This window comes from Chrysemys picta, chromosome 1 (genome assembly GCF_011386835.1).
Source record: "Chrysemys picta bellii isolate R12L10 chromosome 1, ASM1138683v2, whole genome shotgun sequence".
In the NCBI taxonomy this organism is placed as follows: Eukaryota; Metazoa; Chordata; order Testudines; family Emydidae; genus Chrysemys; species Chrysemys picta.
This window is the reverse complement of record NC_088791.1, coordinates 7,497,033-7,514,741: the sequence shown is the minus strand read 5'-3', so window position 1 is coordinate 7,514,741 and position 17,709 is coordinate 7,497,033. Positions and strand designations below refer to the sequence as shown.

The following is a 17,709-nucleotide window of genomic DNA, read 5'->3' as shown; positions in this document are numbered from 1 at the left end:
ATGGACTCTGATGGAGCTGAAAGAAAGGCCGGATAGCTTAAGGTCCAATAGATAATCAAGTATGAGCGAGAGAGATACCGACGTGGGACAAAGTTGTTTAGCTGAACACCAATGTGTGAATCGTTTCCACTTTCGTAGATAGGTGGTGCAAGTAGATTGTGTTCTGCTATGTAGGAGCACTCTTTGAACTTGTTCAGAGCAATCTAGTTCGCTTTGGGAGAACCATGTAGGAACCAGGCTTTGAGGTGAAGCATGGACAGGTTGGGGTGGAGAAATCGGCCGCGTTGTTGCGATAGGAGGTTCGGGAGGAGAGGCAACGAGATTGGTGGTCGAATCGACATTCTGGTGAGGAACGGAAACCACAGTTGTCTGGGCCACGACGGGGCAATTAGCATCACCTTGGCCCGGTCTGTTCGTATTTTTATCAGGACCCTGTTGAGAACCGGTATCGGGGGAAACGCATAGAGTAAGTTTCGGTGCCATGGGATCATGAATGCGTCTCCCAGGGAATGTTTGCCCAGGCCCGCTCTGGAGCAAAAGTCGGAACATTTTTTGTTTTTTGCAGTTGCAAAAAGGTCTATGGTTGGGTGACCCCAAATGCAGAATATGTTGTGAATGGTTTTCTCGTCTATCTCCCATTCATGATCCCATGGAAAGCGTCTGCTTAGTTCGTCCGCTGTGGTGTTCATCACTCCGGGAAAATAGGCAGCTGATACCCGGATGTTGTTTGCAATGCATCAATTCCAGAGCTTCATAGCCTCTGTGCAAAGCAAGTGGGATCGAACTCCTTCCTGCCTGTTTACATAGAACATGCATGCAATGTTGTCTGTCATTATGCGTACTTGGTGATTCCTGATTAGTGTAAGAAAATGACGGCTCGCATTGCGAATGGCTCGAAGTTCTAGGACATTTATGTGCAGAGAGGTCTCGGTTGAAGACCATATCCCCTGGACTGTGTGGTGAGACATGTGTGCACCCCAGCCAGTCAGAGATGCATCGGTAGTCAGTATGAGGGATGGAGCCTCCTGAAGAAAGGGGACTCCAGAGCAGAGGTTGGAGTGAACAGTCCACCACAGTAGAGAATCTTTGACTCGGAAAGGTACGGAAAAAGTCTTGTTTAGAGAGTGCACATTCGGTCTGTAAACCGTGGCCAACCACGCTTGGAAACACCTCATGTAGAGGCGTGCATTTTGGATGACGAAAGTGCACGAGGCCATGTGACCTAGTATTTGTAGACAGTCTCGGGCAGTCACCTGGGGACTGTTGCGAATTTTTGTGACCAGTCGGCTTATGGAGTTGAAGCGGTCGGGTGGAAGAGATGCCAATCCTGTCCGGGAGTCGAGGTCTGCCCCTATGAACTCCAGATGTTGGGTGGGGCATAATGTGGATTTGTCTTTGTTTATTTGCAGGCCTAGAGATAGGAAACAATCGACTGTAAGCCGCGTGGATCGGAGAGCTTCGTTGAACTTTGAGGCTTTGAGGAGGCAATCGTTGAGGTAAGGAAATATTACGACCCCTTGTTTTCTGAGGTGGGCAGTAACTACGGCTAGGATCTTGGAAAAGACACGGGGTGCCATGGACAGTCCGAAGGGAAGAACCCTGTATTGAAAATGTGTTGAGCCAAGAGTAAAACGTAGGAAGCGTCTGTGGGCCGGGTGTATAGTCACATGAAAATAGGCATCCTGTAGGTCGAGGGCTGAAAACCAATCACCCTGCTCCAGCGCTGGGATTATGGTGGTGAGAGTAACTTTTGCTTTTTGACAAATTTGTTGAGCCTCCTGAGGTCAAGGATTGGTCGCCATCCCCCAGTTTTCTTTTCTGTTAAGAAATAATGGGAGTAAAAACCCTTCCCTTTGTGTCATTCTGGCACAATTTCTATTGCCCCTAGTTGAAGGAGATGTTGCACTTCTTGGAGGAGTAGTTGCTCGTGAGAGGGGTCCCTGAAGAGGGACGGGGAGGGTGGGTGGGTGGGAGACAAGGAGAGGAAGGGGATGGCGTATCCAATTGTAACCACCTCTATGACCCACTTGTCGGAAGTAATGTTTTGCCATTGGTGGGAGAATGGTCGTAGGCGGTGTGAAAAGATATGTGTGCTGGCTGAAGTGGGAACGCTGTTTTCTAAACCCTCGACCAAAGCTTCAAATCTGCCTATTAGTTGGAGGGGGTTGAGGCATCCCCGTCGAATTGGGACAACGACACTGGAATCTTGGTCTCTGGCGTTGTTGCTGTTGTTGTTGCTCCTGTGGTCTATGGGAGTGTTGTGTAAATGGGGGGTAGCGTGGACGTTAGTAAGGTTGGTATCTATATTGCCGTCTTCTGGTCGTAGGTGTCTGGAGACCTAAGGACTGGAGGGTTGCCCTTGAGTCCTTCATTGAGTGAAGCACGTCATTCGTGGCGGAAGCAAAAAGTTTTTCACCATCAAAGGGAAGATCTTCAATGGTGCTCTGGACCTCTCAAGGAAAGAAAGAGGAGGAGAGCCATAAACCTCGGCGCATGACCACTGCTGTGGCGGTCGATCTTGCTGCAGTGTTGGCTACATCGAGGGCCGCTTGAAGAGCGGTACGTGATATGATTTGTCCCTCGGAAACCAGAGCTGAGAATTGTTGTTTTTTCTGTTCTGGGATGTCGTCAATAAAGTCCATGAACTTATTATAGTTTCTGTGGTCATATTTTGCAAGAACTGCAGTATAATTAGCTATACGAAACTGCAGCGTCGAGGATGCAAATACTTTACGACCAAAGAGGTCCAAGTGTTTACTTTCCTTGTTGGCTGGGGTGGAGCGGGAATACTGTTGTTTGGCCCTTTGGTTCGCTGCGTCTACTACTAACGAGTTTGGCGCCGGATGGGTAAAAAGGAATTCAGAGCCCTTAGAAGGGATGAAGTACTTCCGGTCCGCTTGCTTACAGGTCGGTAGGCATGTCGCTGGAGTCTGCCAGATGGACTTAGCAGGTTCTAAAAGGGTTACGTTGATTGGTAATGCGATCCTAGAGGAAGAAGAGGGCTGTAGGATGTCCGTTAGCTCATGCTGTTGCTCAGGGACTTCCTCCAAGTTAATTCTCAAGTCACTGGCAACTCTTTTAAAGAGGTCTTGGAATTTTGCATAGTCATCTGTCGGTGTTGGAGGAGGGGGAAGTAAGGCTTCTTCAGGCGTAACCTCTGGCTCTACTGGGATAGGAGCCTGACTTGATTGATCCTGCAAGTGTAACGGTGCTGCCTGGTGTCTGGTGTCATTGGCAGGTTCGTCAGGTGGTGGTGCTAGATCGGTGTTGCGCCTGGTTGAGGTGGTGTAGCGCGTGTGTTCTCGAGGATACGATGCCCATGGTGCCCAATATTGCCATGGTGGTGGGTAGGGCATAGGTGGTGCCATCCAGGTGTTCACCCCCCCCAGGGGGCAGGATCCTGAGAATAGGCTGAGGTAATTTTCCTAAAACCTCTGTTGACTGGGGTCTGGGGACGGGAGGGTTGATACGGAGAAAAACCCTCCTGTGGTCCAGTTTCCTCCTCACTGGAGGAAGACTGTTCAAACCCTGACTCTGCCATCGAAGAGAAACTGGCATTCAGCAGGGGAGACTGCAGGATAGGTGACACCAGCAGATCTCTTGCCTGAGTGAAGTGAAGTGGTGAGGCTCCTGCGTGATGTGAAGGATGTGTAGGAGGGAGTTGCAATGAGGGAACATTCCTCTGAGCCGAGGTTTTGGTTCTTGGCTCACTGCCAATCAGTTCCACGGGTGCCGGTGCCGTGGCCGGTACCGGGAGGGCAGCATCAGCCTGCAGGGGGTTAGGCAGGGTGTGGAATGTCGGCACCGCGACGGACGCGGTGTCGAACGGTGCCAGAAGAGAGGCAGGCAGCTGAAAGCCTGAAGCTTCGGCACCGGAGCTTCGCGCCGCCGCCGCCTCAGGCGGTTTTCGCGCGGTGCCGGAGGAGCCCGGCTTGTCAAATGTGCTCAAGTGGGGGAGCACAGGCAGGGAAGCGGTAGATCCGCCCGGGGAGGGCTTGTGTCTCAGGGCTTCCTTTGAAGCTGAGGTAAAGTGCCCTTTCTTATCAGATTTCTTCTGTTTGTTTGAGGCGGGGGGGCTGTGGTGGGCAGTGGAGCCGGAATCAGCGCCTAGGTCTGAAGCCGCTCCTAGGGATTTCCGGAGGAGGAGCATTTTCAGTTTAAGCTCCCTGTCCTTCCATGCCCTGGAGCTGAGTTTTCTGCAGTGGGCACATTTTTGAGGAATGTGGGTCTCCCCCAAACATTTTATACAGTATGAGTGGCCATCTGATAGCGGGATAGCGTCGCTGGAGTTTGAGCAGCGTTTAAAGCCTGTGGAGCCAGGCATGTCTGAAGCCGCTGCCGCTGACAGGATATATACATATATTTTTTAATAAAAATGGTAACTAACTGTAACTAACAACAAACTAACTAACTAGAAGGGTAATTGTAACAAGAGAAAGGAATTTCCTAGCGAGTCTGCTGAGCTCCGTCTCAGGCCGGGGACGGTAGAGAAGGAACTGAGGAGACCGGCCACGCATGCGTACTGTTAAGCTAGACTCACAGCGGGGGGCTGCCTCTGCGCATGCGTGGCTGGTACGAGTACTGCTGCAAAAATCTCCGAGCCAGGGTGCAGGGACACACCAGCACCTGGAGTGGAGCACCCACAGGGACATCTCTCGAAGAAGAACGCAGTGATATGGTTATAAGGAGTGATAATACCTTGCCCTTCCATGGTGCCCCTTGCCCACAAAGCTCAAAGCACTTTTACAAATAGACTAAATGAAGCCTCAGGTAGGGAATTATTAGCAGCAACCAGAGAAAGTGAGACAGAGAGGAAGCAAGGGACCTGCCCAAGGCGATGGTTAACGTAGAACCCTGAAGTTCTGACGCCATTCCCTGCTTTATTCACTAGATCACACCGCTCCAACACAACAACCGGAATTATCTTTGCCCTAGCAAGGTAGAACTCCTCAACCCCGTATCTCTACCTAAAAATTGAAGATAGCTAGCAGGTATCTTCAATACCTGCTAGCTTCAATACCTGCAGGTAATGTTGTGCCAGTCAGTCTTGAGAGCAGCATGTAACACACTGAGACCTTTCTTTGCAGTGTGGGGCTCCATTAAGTCAATGGAAAGACTCCAATTATCTCCGGTGGGCCCCACATGAGTGTTGAGGAACTTGGGGGAATCAGGCATGCGGCGACTGTGTGGAGAGGTGCAGAATAGGGATGCCACAGCCTCTCAGATGGAGTCCAATTTTTCAGGTGCCTCACAAACCAGCAGTGATTTCCCCACAACACGGCGTAATTGTCTAGGTGCATTACTGGAGGGGTTTTTTGCCTTTCCGACATCCACACGCTGGCCGCTGCCAGAGTCAGGAACCACACCAGACTGGCCAGTGCTTTGATTTCCATGGCAAATCCTAAACCCGCGCTGGATCTCTCCTTGTGTCCCAAGCACAAACATTTGAGACCACTTTACACTGCATAGGCATCCCTCTCACCTACTTACAGAGGGCCAGGTTCTGCAGATCCTGCGCGGGTTGAGTGCTTACTCCCCCGAGCGTTGAGATCAATGGGACGATTTGCATGAGTGGGTGCTACTCAGTGTCAATGTTGCGGAATTTGGCCCTTAGTTCATATTTTGCTGAACACAATGGACCATACGTATCCTTCGTGTAACTGGGCACAGCCACATCTAAATCTACCCAGGGATCTATTGGACTCAGTATCATCCCAGTGCAGCACAATTCTAGAATGATCGTTGTCCTCTAACTGATAGTCACTTCTGTCTACCCTCCTGCCCATAATTTTCTGACACTGCATTCCTTACATTTAGTCACAGCATTAAGCACAGCAGCATACCACACTGACAGCAGGTACTTACTAATACAATGTAGATTTGGCTCGGTCCAACGGAGTGTTTTGGTGACTTTGTCCATTACACACACAATGAGACTGGATGTCCCAGCTTTCCTTTTGTAACCATCTTTGCATGTGTACCGGAGGCTGGCATTCAACAGATTATTATTGCCGACCGTAACATCTGCATTGTTGACCTCCTTTGGTGTGCTGCATCTTTCTGAAATGAAAAAAAATACAAGCCGAGAGGGAAAAATTTATAAGGCTAAAGATCACAGCACAATATTTTAAATATTGTGGTTAACTCGAAAAATGTCTCTGGCTAGCGCGGTGTGTGCGTGCGCATGTACTCCTTGCTGCCCTCTACTGGGTGCAATATATCTGACCTGGCCTTTAGGTTTGCTCTGTTGCAGAGAAGCCCAAACTTTACAATGCTAGAGGCTGTCCTGAGAACTTGCTCGGAGCCTGAAGTGTGCTCTGGTGGTCAGAACACAAGTATGGAGCTCCTGAGTTCTCTTCCCAGCTCAGCCAGTTGCCATGACACCTCGGCCATGTCACTTAAAACCACTGCCTCCATCTGTACAACAGGCATAATGATACTTCCCTCCTGCCCAGAGTTGCTGGGAGACATAATTAATGGCAATCTAATGCTTTGAAGATAATTAGGACTATGTCAACAACTCAGCTGCACAACCCTATTCAGAAAAGGACTTAATTAAGCATGTGCTTCACACATGCTTTTGTTCACTGCACTTAAGCATGTGTTTTGCTTCCAGCTGAGTGCTCTGCCGAACAGGGATGGACTTAAGTACATGCTTCAATACATTCCTGATGTGAGGGCCTACGTCAAATATTTATGAAATGGGCATTGTTCACCAGTAGAACGTTTGCTGTATTATTATTTGTTAAATGCCTACAACAGTGTTTCTCAATCCACAGATCACAACCTCCAGAGAGGGTTAGACTAGGTAACGGGGGGAGGGAGGGATCATGAGGTGTTGCAAATTTTATTTCTCTAAAGCAAAAGAAAATCTGGCTTCCCTCATTCCCTGCAAACTCTTACCCTTCAAGGTCAGGTATTCTCTGTCAACCTTTCAAATCACACTCACAAATAAGTTACACAGGCTAATTGTTAGCATGGATACATTTTTGTACTCTTACAGTAAACATAAGCTTCAGAGTGGTAGCCGTGTTAGTCTGTATCTGCAAAAAGAACAGGAGTACTTGTGGCACCTTAGAGACTAACACATTTATTTGAGCATAAGCTTTCCTGGGCTAAAGCCCACTTCATCAGATGCATGCAGTGGAAAATACAGTAGGAAGATATATATATATATATATATATATATACATATACATGTTCCCTGTATATATATATATATATATATACAGGGAACATGAAAAAATGGGGGTTGCCATACCAACTCTAACTCATTGTTCTTTTTAGTAAACATAAGCTGGTCCAAAAATTGACTCAGAGTAAGGCATTGTCAACCTGAAAAGATTGAGAAATGCTCCTCTACAAGAGCCAATAGAAGACATAGAATATCAGGGGGTCATCTAGTCCAACCCCCTGCTTAAAGCAGGACCAATCCCCAGACAATTTTTACCCCAGTTCCCTAAATGGCCCCCTCAAGGATTGAACTCACAATCCTGGGTTTCACAAGCCAATGCTCGAACTGCTGAGCTATCCCTCCTGCCCACTAGCCCTCCTTTAAGTTCCTTATGATCAAAACAGACAGATGACACAAACTGGACACAAAGCATTCTGGGTCCTAGACCTTGTGGCTCTGTGGGTGTGTGAGTGGGTGTGGGTGTGAGTGAGAGAGGAGTGGGATTCTTGTACCTTTCTCTGAAGCATTTGGTTCTGCCAGCTACGAAAATGCTACACGGGTATGAAGGTTCTGATTTCCTTTGATCATAGCCCAGTTTTCAAATTCTTTCCATCCTCTTGCTTAATTCTACTAACTATAGCAGAGAAACGTTGAATTGCTCTCAGACTGGAGCAGGTTTGTTTCACAGCCTTGACGATCACCATTGTTTTTAAACTGCAGGTTCTGGACCTGATTCTGATCGGGTGTAAATCAAAAGTAAATCTACTGAGAGCAATGGAGTTACACTATTGTAAAAACTGTGTGCGATCAGAACCAGGCCCGTCATGTGAGCAATAACACACTAAAGCTAGATGTAGCCGTGCAGAGAGCCAATATACCCCAGCTTTGTGTGTGTATGTACTACTAATGAACGCACATCCCAAAGTGCTATAGTAGAGTTAGGTGATATTATAATTATTATACAGGTTTGCTTATAAAATGCGTAAATCTAAAAACCTCAATAATTCCATTTTAGAACAAAAATATTTTAATATCTCTGTGCTGCTCAAAACAGTCTTTGTTGAAAGCCCATGCTTTTAAACTGTTTGTATTTAATATCATTAATAAACAATGTTTAAAAGGCTTAAATCCCTGTTTTCGCTGTCTTGGCAGTTCAGCAAGTACGCCTTATAGTCCAAAGGAATGAAAACAACTGAACCCAGTATTGAAAGTAAAAACGAAAGCGGGTACTTTTAACAAAAGCCTCTTTAAACACGTCCACAGAGGTGGATTGGCTTGAAGTCATTGGAGCTCTGTGTGGGTACAGAGGCCCTTCGGCACGGATCCAACTGCACCATCAGGGCCTTTTACAATATCTTTTCAGACTGTACATACTTTCTGCAGTGGCATAATGATCTGGTTGGTGAAGAAGCTTTGTATCCCTACTGTGTGTGTGTTCATTAGGGGATGATTACTGGGTCTTAGAACCCTCTTCCACCGCTAATATGAATAGAATCATAGAATATCAAGGTTAGAAGGGACCTCAGGAGGTCATCTAGTCCAGCCCCCTGCTCAAAGCAGGACCAATCCCCAGACAGATTTTTGCCCCAGATCCCTAAATAGCCCCCTCAAGGATTGAGCTCACAACCCTGCGTTTAGGAGATCAATGCTCAAACCACGGAGAGATCCCTCCTTGGGGGTCTAATGATACTTTGCTCGTCCAGAGCAGCAGATCTCCGAGTGATTTACAAACATGAATGAATATTCAATATCACTGGCTGGTCGGTATTATTTACCCTACTTACAAACAGGGAAATTGACACAGAAAGACTGAGTTGCCCTAAGTCACACAGGGTGAAATTCACCGCTCGGAAGAGGACCAGCACTTAAGTTTCATCCATATGGAGTCCATGGCAGAGCTGGGGAAAGTACCCAGGAGTCCTGACTCCTAGTTTGTTGCCTTCACTAGAAGACCATCCTTCTTCCTCTGGAATTTTGCTTGTTTTATATGTTTACACAAATAAAGTGATGCATCTGTTTCAAATCAGTTCAGCATTTTTGCTTTGTGACCAAAAGGAGAAAACATAGCCAACATCATCTACTGCTAGAGGGTGATGTTTAAGGCTGCCGAACTGTGGTTCCTCAAAATCAGCTGCAGCTTTAGGGCACTTAGAAAATATCTCTTACAAAGGGGAAAAAACTATGGCTCCGCTGTCATGAAAACAGAAAGACGAAACACTGCTGTTTTGCTTTGTAAGTAAGGCCATCTTTTCAGAAGAGCTCAGATCCCATTTAGGCACTAAAGTCAGTGACCAGATTTTCAAAAGAGTTTGACCCATTGAGAGCTGAGCCTTTGAAACTCTGGCCAGGCAGGAAATGGAGAAATATTCACAATAAGGAGGCATGGTTGCTGGATACTGCATGGTATGTCTTGAGGAGAAATTGGAGGGCAGATGGCATAATGCCCAGGGGCAATGAGGGCATTGTAACATAGTGGACTGCATCCACCCACCCATCCTCCTGATCCTACTCTAGGGAATTTTGAGAATGACTTTTCTGACACCTCTCGTTTTCCTGAGTTTAAATTTAACCTCATTGGTTTGTGCTCCACACTTCAACCTCCCTGGACACACCATAGCAGATTTAAAGGTAGCCATCCTGCAGCAAAAAAACTTCAGGACCAGACTTCAAAGAGAAATTGCTGAACTTCATTTCATTTGCAAATTTGACACCATCAGCTCAGGATTAAACAGACTGTGAATAGCTAGCCGACTACAGAAGCAGTTTCTCCTCCCTTCGTGTTCACACCTCAACTGCTAGAAGAGGGCCTCATCCTCCCTGATTGAACTAACCTCGTTATCTCTAGACTGATTCTTGCCTGCATATTTATACCTGCCTCTGGAAATTTCCACTACATGCGTCTGACGAAGTGGGTATTCACCCACGAAAGCTTATGCTCCAATACGTCTGTTAGTCTATAAGGTGCCACAGGACTCTTTGTCGCTTTTTAACGATCCAGACTAACACGGCTACCCCTTTGATACTTTATCTGTCTAGGAACTTATATGTCCCACATCACTCTAGTATCTGAATGCCTATTACAATGAAGTAACTGAGTAACTGGGTTTGCAGGCTCTTTAAAGTGTAGCTTTATTCTGAACCCTGGCTGTGTAAAACCAGAACATTATTATTAGCAGAGCCGCTCCCTATGAATACTTAGAAACATATCTGCTAACTGTAGTGACCAAAACAAATCTTTACCGTTACCGACACCTGTTAGTGCTGACGAGCCAATGGGAGAATGAGTTGGATTCTTGGGCATCATCTATGGAATTGTTAACTACATTCTGATGACGGGATCTTTGTTGTTGTTGATGTGAGAATCAGAAGGGGCCCAGCTGGAGTTTGCAGGGCCAGCAGTTAGGAAACCATTTTTGTTACGTGCAAACTGAGAACGTCTGATTTGGAGTCACTGAGGCCTCAATTCAGGAAAGCACTTACGCACGTGCACACCTTTAAGCACGTATTTAAAACCCAATGAAAACAATTGGAATTAAGCACATACTTAAAGGTAAGCATGTGCTTAAGTACTTTCCTGAAGCAGGGTCTGAGACACAATAAACATAGAACTTCCAGATGCCATTTTTATCACATGCCCTTTAAGAACTTAAAGAGGCGATCTCTGTATTAACAAGAGCTAGAGGACATATGTGCACTTTCTAGTCCAAGGGCTTGTCTACATGGGATGATCGTGCGTGGCAAGACAGGATCTGACTCTACAGCACACTAGCTTGCCATGCACTATCGTCCCATAGACAAACTCTTACCCAACTGCTTTGTGTAGCTGCCCCTAGAGCAGGGGTGGGCAAACTTTTTGGCCGGAGGGCCACATCTGGGTGGGGAAATTGTATGTGGGGCCATGCATGTAGGGTTGGGGCAGGGGGTTGGGGTGCAGGAAGAGTGCGGGGTGTGGGAGGGGGTGCGGTGTGCAGGAAGGGGCTCAGAGCAAGGGGTTGGGGTGTAGGAGGGGTGCAGCAGGGGGCTCAAGGCAGGGGTTTGGGGGCTTAGGGCAAGGGGTTGGGGTGCAGGAGGGGGCTCAGGGCAGGGGGTTGGGGTAGAGGAGGGGTGTGGGATGCAGGAGGGGGCTCAGGGCAGGGGGTTGGGGTGTAGAGTGCGGCAGGGGGCTCAGGGCAGGGGATTGGGGTGCAGAAGGGGGCTCAGGGCAGAGCGCTGGGGTACAGAAGGGGGTGCAGAGTGTGGGAGGCAGCTCAGGGCAGGGGGTTGGGGTGCAGGAGGGGGCTCAGGGCAGGGGGTTGGGGTGTAGAGTGCGGCAGGGGGCTCAGGGCAGGGGATTGGGGTGCAGGAGGGGTGCAGGATGCAGAAGGGGGCTCAGGGCAGGGGATTGGGGTGCAGAAGGGGGCTCAGGGCAGAGGGTTGGGGTACAGAAGGGGGTGCAGAGTGTGGGAGGCAGCTCAGGGCAGGGGGTTGGGGTGCAAGAGGGGTTTGGGGTGCGGGCTCCAGCTTGGCACCGCTTATCTCGAGCGGCTCCAGGGTGGCAACGGCGCGCAGCAGGGCTAAGGCAGGCTCCCTGCCTATCCTGGCCCCGTGCCACTCCCGGAAGTGGCCAGCATGTCCAGCCGTGGCTCCTGGGGGTGGGGTGGGGCAGACGGCTCCGCTGTGCACTGCCCTCGCCTGTGGCTACTATCCCCGAAGCTCCCATTGGCCGCGGTTCCCTGTTCCCAGCCAATGGGAGCTGCGGGGAGCAGTGCCTGCAAGAGAGGGCAGCGTACAGAGCCCTCTGCCCCCGCCCCTCATGGGCCGCAGGGACGTGGTGCTGTCCGCTTCCAAGAGCGGCGCAGGGCCAGGGCAGGCAGGGAGCCTGCCTTAGCCCCGCTGTGCCACGGGACTGCCAATCCCACGAGTCGGATTGAAAGCCCTGATGGGCCGGATTCGGCTCGTGGGCTGTAGTTTGCCCTCCCCTGCCCCTAGAGGGAGGATCCCAGATACTAAGATTGCACGTCGCATGCTTAATGTAGCAACATGTGACACAGCAACTAGAATATAGTTAAATATTTGCTGTAATTAAAAGTTTATTACGTTCTTTGTTTGTTCAGGACCGACACACTGCATGCAATAACATCTTCCCTACCAAACAATGAGACTACAAATAAAATCCTCGCCAAGGTTTGAAGAAAATTATCCAGCTTTCTTTGAAGACAGAGACAGAAGGCGAGAACTCATGAGGCTCTGGATATTTCAGTGAACTCTACGGGATTTTTTCTCTACCTTTGCAGACTGAAACACTCTATTTCAGATCCAATCTGTGTTTGTTTTCATATCCAAAAATGTTTCTTGTCCTGTGTGAATGTCTGTGAAATATGCTCCTTGGAATCTGGTGGGTTTATTTGAGATCGGAAATGTGCATCAGGACCTCACCCACTTAATACTACCTGACACACTGGTGGCAGAATCAGGGCAGAGGAGGTGGATGGGTTATTGGGCCCCCACCTGCAAGATAAGTTTCCTATCTATAGAGCCCTGCACGGATACAAAATTTGTATCTGCATAGGGTGACCAGATGTCCCGATTTTATAAGGACAGTCCCACCACCACCACACACACACACACACACACCCATCCTGATTTTTCACACGTGCTGTCTGGTCACCCTATATCTGCATCTAATCTGTGATCTGCAAACATGGTCTGGGGACATCCACAGCTGCGGATACCCGTGGTTATAAAGTGGATATCTGCAGATTTGCAGGGCTCTACCTATGTAGAGGCACCGGACTGGAGCTTTGGGCCCAATTCGTGGCTTTGTCACAAAGTCACTGGATGACCCTTGGAGAAATCACTTAAGTAAAATTGTCAAAAGCACCTAAGTGAGTTAGGAACTGAAGTCCCACTGAAAGTGAATGGGAGTCACATAGGTGCTTTAATTTCCCCCCCATAAATCAGAGTTTCTCAAACTGGAGGGGGGGAAGGCTGAGGGGGTGTGGAATGTATTCTGGGGGTGTGTGAGAAGCTTTTGGGGGGGGGGGGAATTTACTGTGCACATTTTACCCACAGCAATGACTAGCTAGCAAAGCTGATCCCTCCAGACATATCAGGTCCTCAGACTTTGCTGTGCATTTGACTCTAGGTGGCGCTGTGCATTTTGATGGATTTCTGTTAAGCTTGCCTGGCATGATACAAAGTCGTTGCCATCTGTATGTTAATCCCTTTGCTGCGACTACGGTGACCAGATGTCCCGATTTTATAGGGACAGTCCTGATTTTTGGGTCTTTTTCTTATATAGGCTCCTATTACCGCCCACCCCCTGTCCTGATTTTTCACACTGGCTGTCTGGTCACCCTAGCTACGACGCAGTCTGCACACTGAATTCTAAGCATCAATCAATCCATCGCACTTTTGCTTTTGCTCTTATTACCACGGATTGTTGCCTCTGAATCAAGGCCTTCCCGGTTTTACCATTTAGTGTGAGTTGCATGTTGATTTTTCTTTATCGGTATTTGTACATGTGTGGCGGGAGTGGGGTGGGGCGTAAACTACTCCAGACACAAAGAAAGGGGGTGCGAGCAAATACGTTTGAGAACCACTGCCCTAAATGATTAGACCAAAGGTCACAGAGGAACTGAGCTAGGAAATGAATCTGGCTATTATTATTTGTATTATTGTAGTGCCTAGGAGACCTCCTCGTGGTGCTAGGCACCGTATAAACACAGGATAAATTGTAAGCTCTTTGGAGCAGGGCTAAGTATAAGACAGGAGACAACAGATGGAGACAGACAGCATGATCAGCAGTGGTCTCTATACCAGCAGCTTAATTTTAAGGCGTCACAACAAAGGAGAGTTTTAAGGAGGGTTTCGAAGGAGGATAATGGGTTACTCTTGTGGAAAACCACACCAAGAGAGTAGTTATCAGTGGTTCAGTCAAGCTGAAAGGGCATATCAAGAAGATGCCCACAGGGATGTGTCCTGAATCTGGTTCTATTCAATATCTTCATCAATTATTTAGCTAATCATAGAATCACAGAATATTAGGGTCGGAAGAGACCTCAGGAGGTCATGTAGTCCAACCCCCTGCTCAAAGCAGGACCAACACCAACTAAATTATCCCAGCCAAGGCTTTGTCAAGCTGGGCCTTAAAAACCTATAAGGATGGAGATTCCACCACCTCCCTAGGTAACCCATTCCAGTGCTTCACCACTCTCCTAGTGAAATAGTGTTTCCTAATATCCAACCTAAACCTCCCCCCACTGCAACTTGAGACCATTGCTCCTTGTTCTGTCATCTGCCATTACTGAGAATAGCTGAGCTCCATCCTCTTTGAAATCCCCCTTCAGGTAGTTGAAGGCTGCTATCAAATCTCCCCACACTCTTCTCTTCTGCAGACTAAATAACCCCAGTTCCCTCAGCCTCTCCTCGTAAGTTATGTGCCCCAGCCCCCAATAATGGCCTAGAGAGTATACTTATAAAGTTTGTGGACAATGCCAACCTGGGAGGAGTTGCAAGCACTTTGGAGGACAAGATTAGAATTCAAAACGATCTTGACAAACTGAAGGAATCGCCTCAAATAACAGGATGAAATTCAATAAGGACAAATGCAAAGAACTCCACTTAGGAAGGAACAATCAGTTGCACACATACAAAATGGGAAATGACTGCCTAGGAAGGAGCACTGCAGAAAAAGATCCAGGAGTCATAGTGGATCACAAACTAAATATGAATCAACAATGTAATTCTGTTGCAAAAAAAAAAGCAAACATCATTCTGGGATGTATAGCAGGAGTGCTGTAAGCAAGACACAAGAACTAATTCTTTTGCTCGCCTCAGCACTGATAAGGCCTCAACTGCAGTACTCTGCCAGTTGGGGACACCACACTTCGGGACAGATGCAGACAAACTGAAGAAAATCCAGAGGAGAGCAACAAAGGTGTGGAAAACATGATGTCTGAGGAAAAATTGAAAACAACTGGGTTTGCTTATTCTGGAGAAGAGAAGACTGAGCAGGGACATGAGGAGAGAGCGCTTATTAGCTTTCTTCAAACCATTGTGAAGGTTTTATTTGTATTTCCATTGGCAGCAAGATATTATTGCATGCAATTTGTCAGTCCTGAACAAAGAACGTAGTCAACTCTTCATTGAAATAAATATGTAACTATATTCTAGTTATTGTGTCACAGCGTTAAGCGTGCTGTGTGCAATCTTGATATCCAGGGTCCTTCTTACAGGTAGCTGGCACCGCTTCTATAAAGCAGTTGTGTAAGAGTTTGTCTACAGCAGTGATTTTCAACCTTTTTTCATTTGCGGACCCCTAAACATTTCGAATGGACGTGCGGACACCTCTGGAAATCTTAGAGATCATCTGCGGACCCACAGGGATCCGAGGACCACAGGTTGAAAACCACTGGTCTACAGGACATCAGTGCATGGCAAGTAAGCGCACTGTAGAGACACCCTGGCTTCACATATGTTATAAAGAGGAGAGGGATAAATTATTCTCCTCATCCACTGAGGACAGAACAAGAAGCAATGGGCTTAAATCGCAGCAAGGGAGATTTAGGTTAGACATTACAAAAAACTTCTCAACTGTCAGGGTAATTAAGTACTGGGACAAATTACCTAGAGAGGTTGTGGAATCTCTGTCAATGGAGATTTATAAGAGCGGGTTAGACAAACACCTGTCAGGGATGGTCTAGAAAATACTTAGACCTGCCTCAGTGCTGGGGACTGGACTAGGGTCTCTATCAAGGTCCCTTCCAGTCCTATGTTTCTATGATTCTGTGTTTATGGGGAGCTCCTCCCAGGCATGAGGGGCAGTATGGGAAAAAGCATGAAGGTGTTTATTTGACAATGTAACAAGTGGGCAATGGAGGCTGGGCCTATCAGAAGCAGGAATGAATGAAAGATCACAGGTAGGGTGGGGTTATGCCGTGAGGGGCCCGGAAAGTGAAAACCAGTAATTTCTGTTTGATGGAATAGACAAGGGGAAGCCAGTGGAGGGCGCAAAGTGAGGGGTGAAATGGTCAAAGCGTTGGGTTAGGAAAATGCTCTTTGCAGCACCATTCTGAATAGATAAGGGTGAGGCAAGATTGCATTTATTAAGGCCAGAGGGAAGGATGTTGCAGTAATCAAGACATGAGATGATGACACATGTATGAGAGTTTGAGCTGTGTGAATGTATAGGAAAGAGATGTTAGGCAGAAAAAATTGGCCCTATAGGTTTATAGCTGCAGCTTCAGTGTCAAGCCACATACATTCTTGGCATGTGTATGTTTGTTCTATTGCAGGGGTGACTGATATGCCGGGAAGACTTTCTTTTAATTTCCCTGTGCGTCAGGGGATCGCCCTGCTCGGCTCTCCTTCCGGTTCCCTGCGTAAGAGGGAGGTTTTAATTCTCAGTTTCTCTCAGCTTCCAGTCCGAGGAGCTCAGCTATGAGCATCATCATTATTCCGCCTACAGCCGTGCCACAAGGGTGCCCATTATACGGCAGAGACCTACGCGCTCGGAGCTTTGTGCCAAGGGCCTTGCAGTCAAACTTGAACAGTTGATACATGGAAAGATCAGGCTGGGAGGTGAAAGGAGGCAGTGCAGTTAAGAGCCTGCCATGGAAAGAAGTGATTGAGAAGAGAAAAGAGAGGGCACTTGGCTAATGGAAATCGGAGATCTGTCCTAAGCACAGCAACTTTCTCCTCTTTGCTCCCTCTCCTCCTTTCTATTTCCTTATCTCATCTCCTTGCTTGGCTTTTGTCAGTCCCCTCTTCTACTTCCCCTGCTCTGTTTTGCCCTTTAATTTGCCCCTGAGCCCCGGGGGCTCCCAGCCACCTCTGCAGCTGGGTTGATTCAAAGGCCCTGGGGCTCCCAGCCACAGCAGGTGCCCCAGGACCTTTAAATCTTGAGAGGCCCCGCCTCTTCCAGATGAGGCCACGCCCCCTCAGGACTCCGGCAGTACCGGTAAATCCTGTAAATTACTTTCACCCCTGCCCACAGGCCACACATCGCAACAACCCATTCATTGGCTGCGGCTGGCTGAGTCGCACTCCCTTGGGAGCCAGCAAAAGCCATTCCAGGCACACAATCCCTGAGAATCAGATGTGAGCATTTTCCCGCTGGCATGATCTGCACTAGCTTCTGTCTCCAGGTGGTCCCAGTGCCTGGCCCTATGGACACTGCGCCACACTGATCCAATCAAAAGGCGACAATGACATGGATAATTGTAGCAACTTCCACATCTGAAAAGAGAAAAACATGCTCTTCTAGCCATGCACAGATGGGGAGATGACTATCTAGGACACAATTGCTAGCTAGACCTCTAGGTCTGCTCAGAATCGAATAACACATCCAGACTGTAAACAACTATAGGAAAGAGAGACAAGATGACTGAGGTAATCTCTTTTATTGGACCAGATACTGTGAGAGAGACCAGCTTTCGCACTTCCCAGAGCTCACTCCCACAGACCTTAAGACGAGCGCCGTGTAAGCGCAAAAGCTTGTCTCTCTCCACCTTGTCTGTGTTGAGCTGATCCTCATCAAGCCCACAGTCTCATCC

At 48.0% G+C, this 17,709-nt stretch overlaps 1 protein-coding gene and 1 long non-coding RNA gene across 7 annotated transcripts in view; one reads left to right on the top strand and one right to left on the bottom strand.

The window, feature by feature from the left end:
• The window catches only part of LOC135972807 (uncharacterized), a 348,625-nt gene that overhangs the window by 45,860 nt on the left and 285,056 nt on the right, over window positions 1-17,709 (top strand). The window lies entirely within an intron of this gene.
• IL15RA (interleukin 15 receptor subunit alpha) overlaps window positions 1-17,709 on the bottom strand; it is a 77,297-nt gene that overhangs the window by 22,929 nt on the left and 36,659 nt on the right. For all 6 annotated transcript variants that reach the window (XM_065552498.1, XM_065552504.1, XM_065552489.1 and 3 more), the window contains exon 2: window positions 5,866-6,060. In XM_065552498.1, the coding sequence (XP_065408570.1) occupies window positions 5,866-6,060 (195 nt within the window). The remainder of the gene's footprint in view (window positions 1-5,865; window positions 6,061-17,709) is intronic.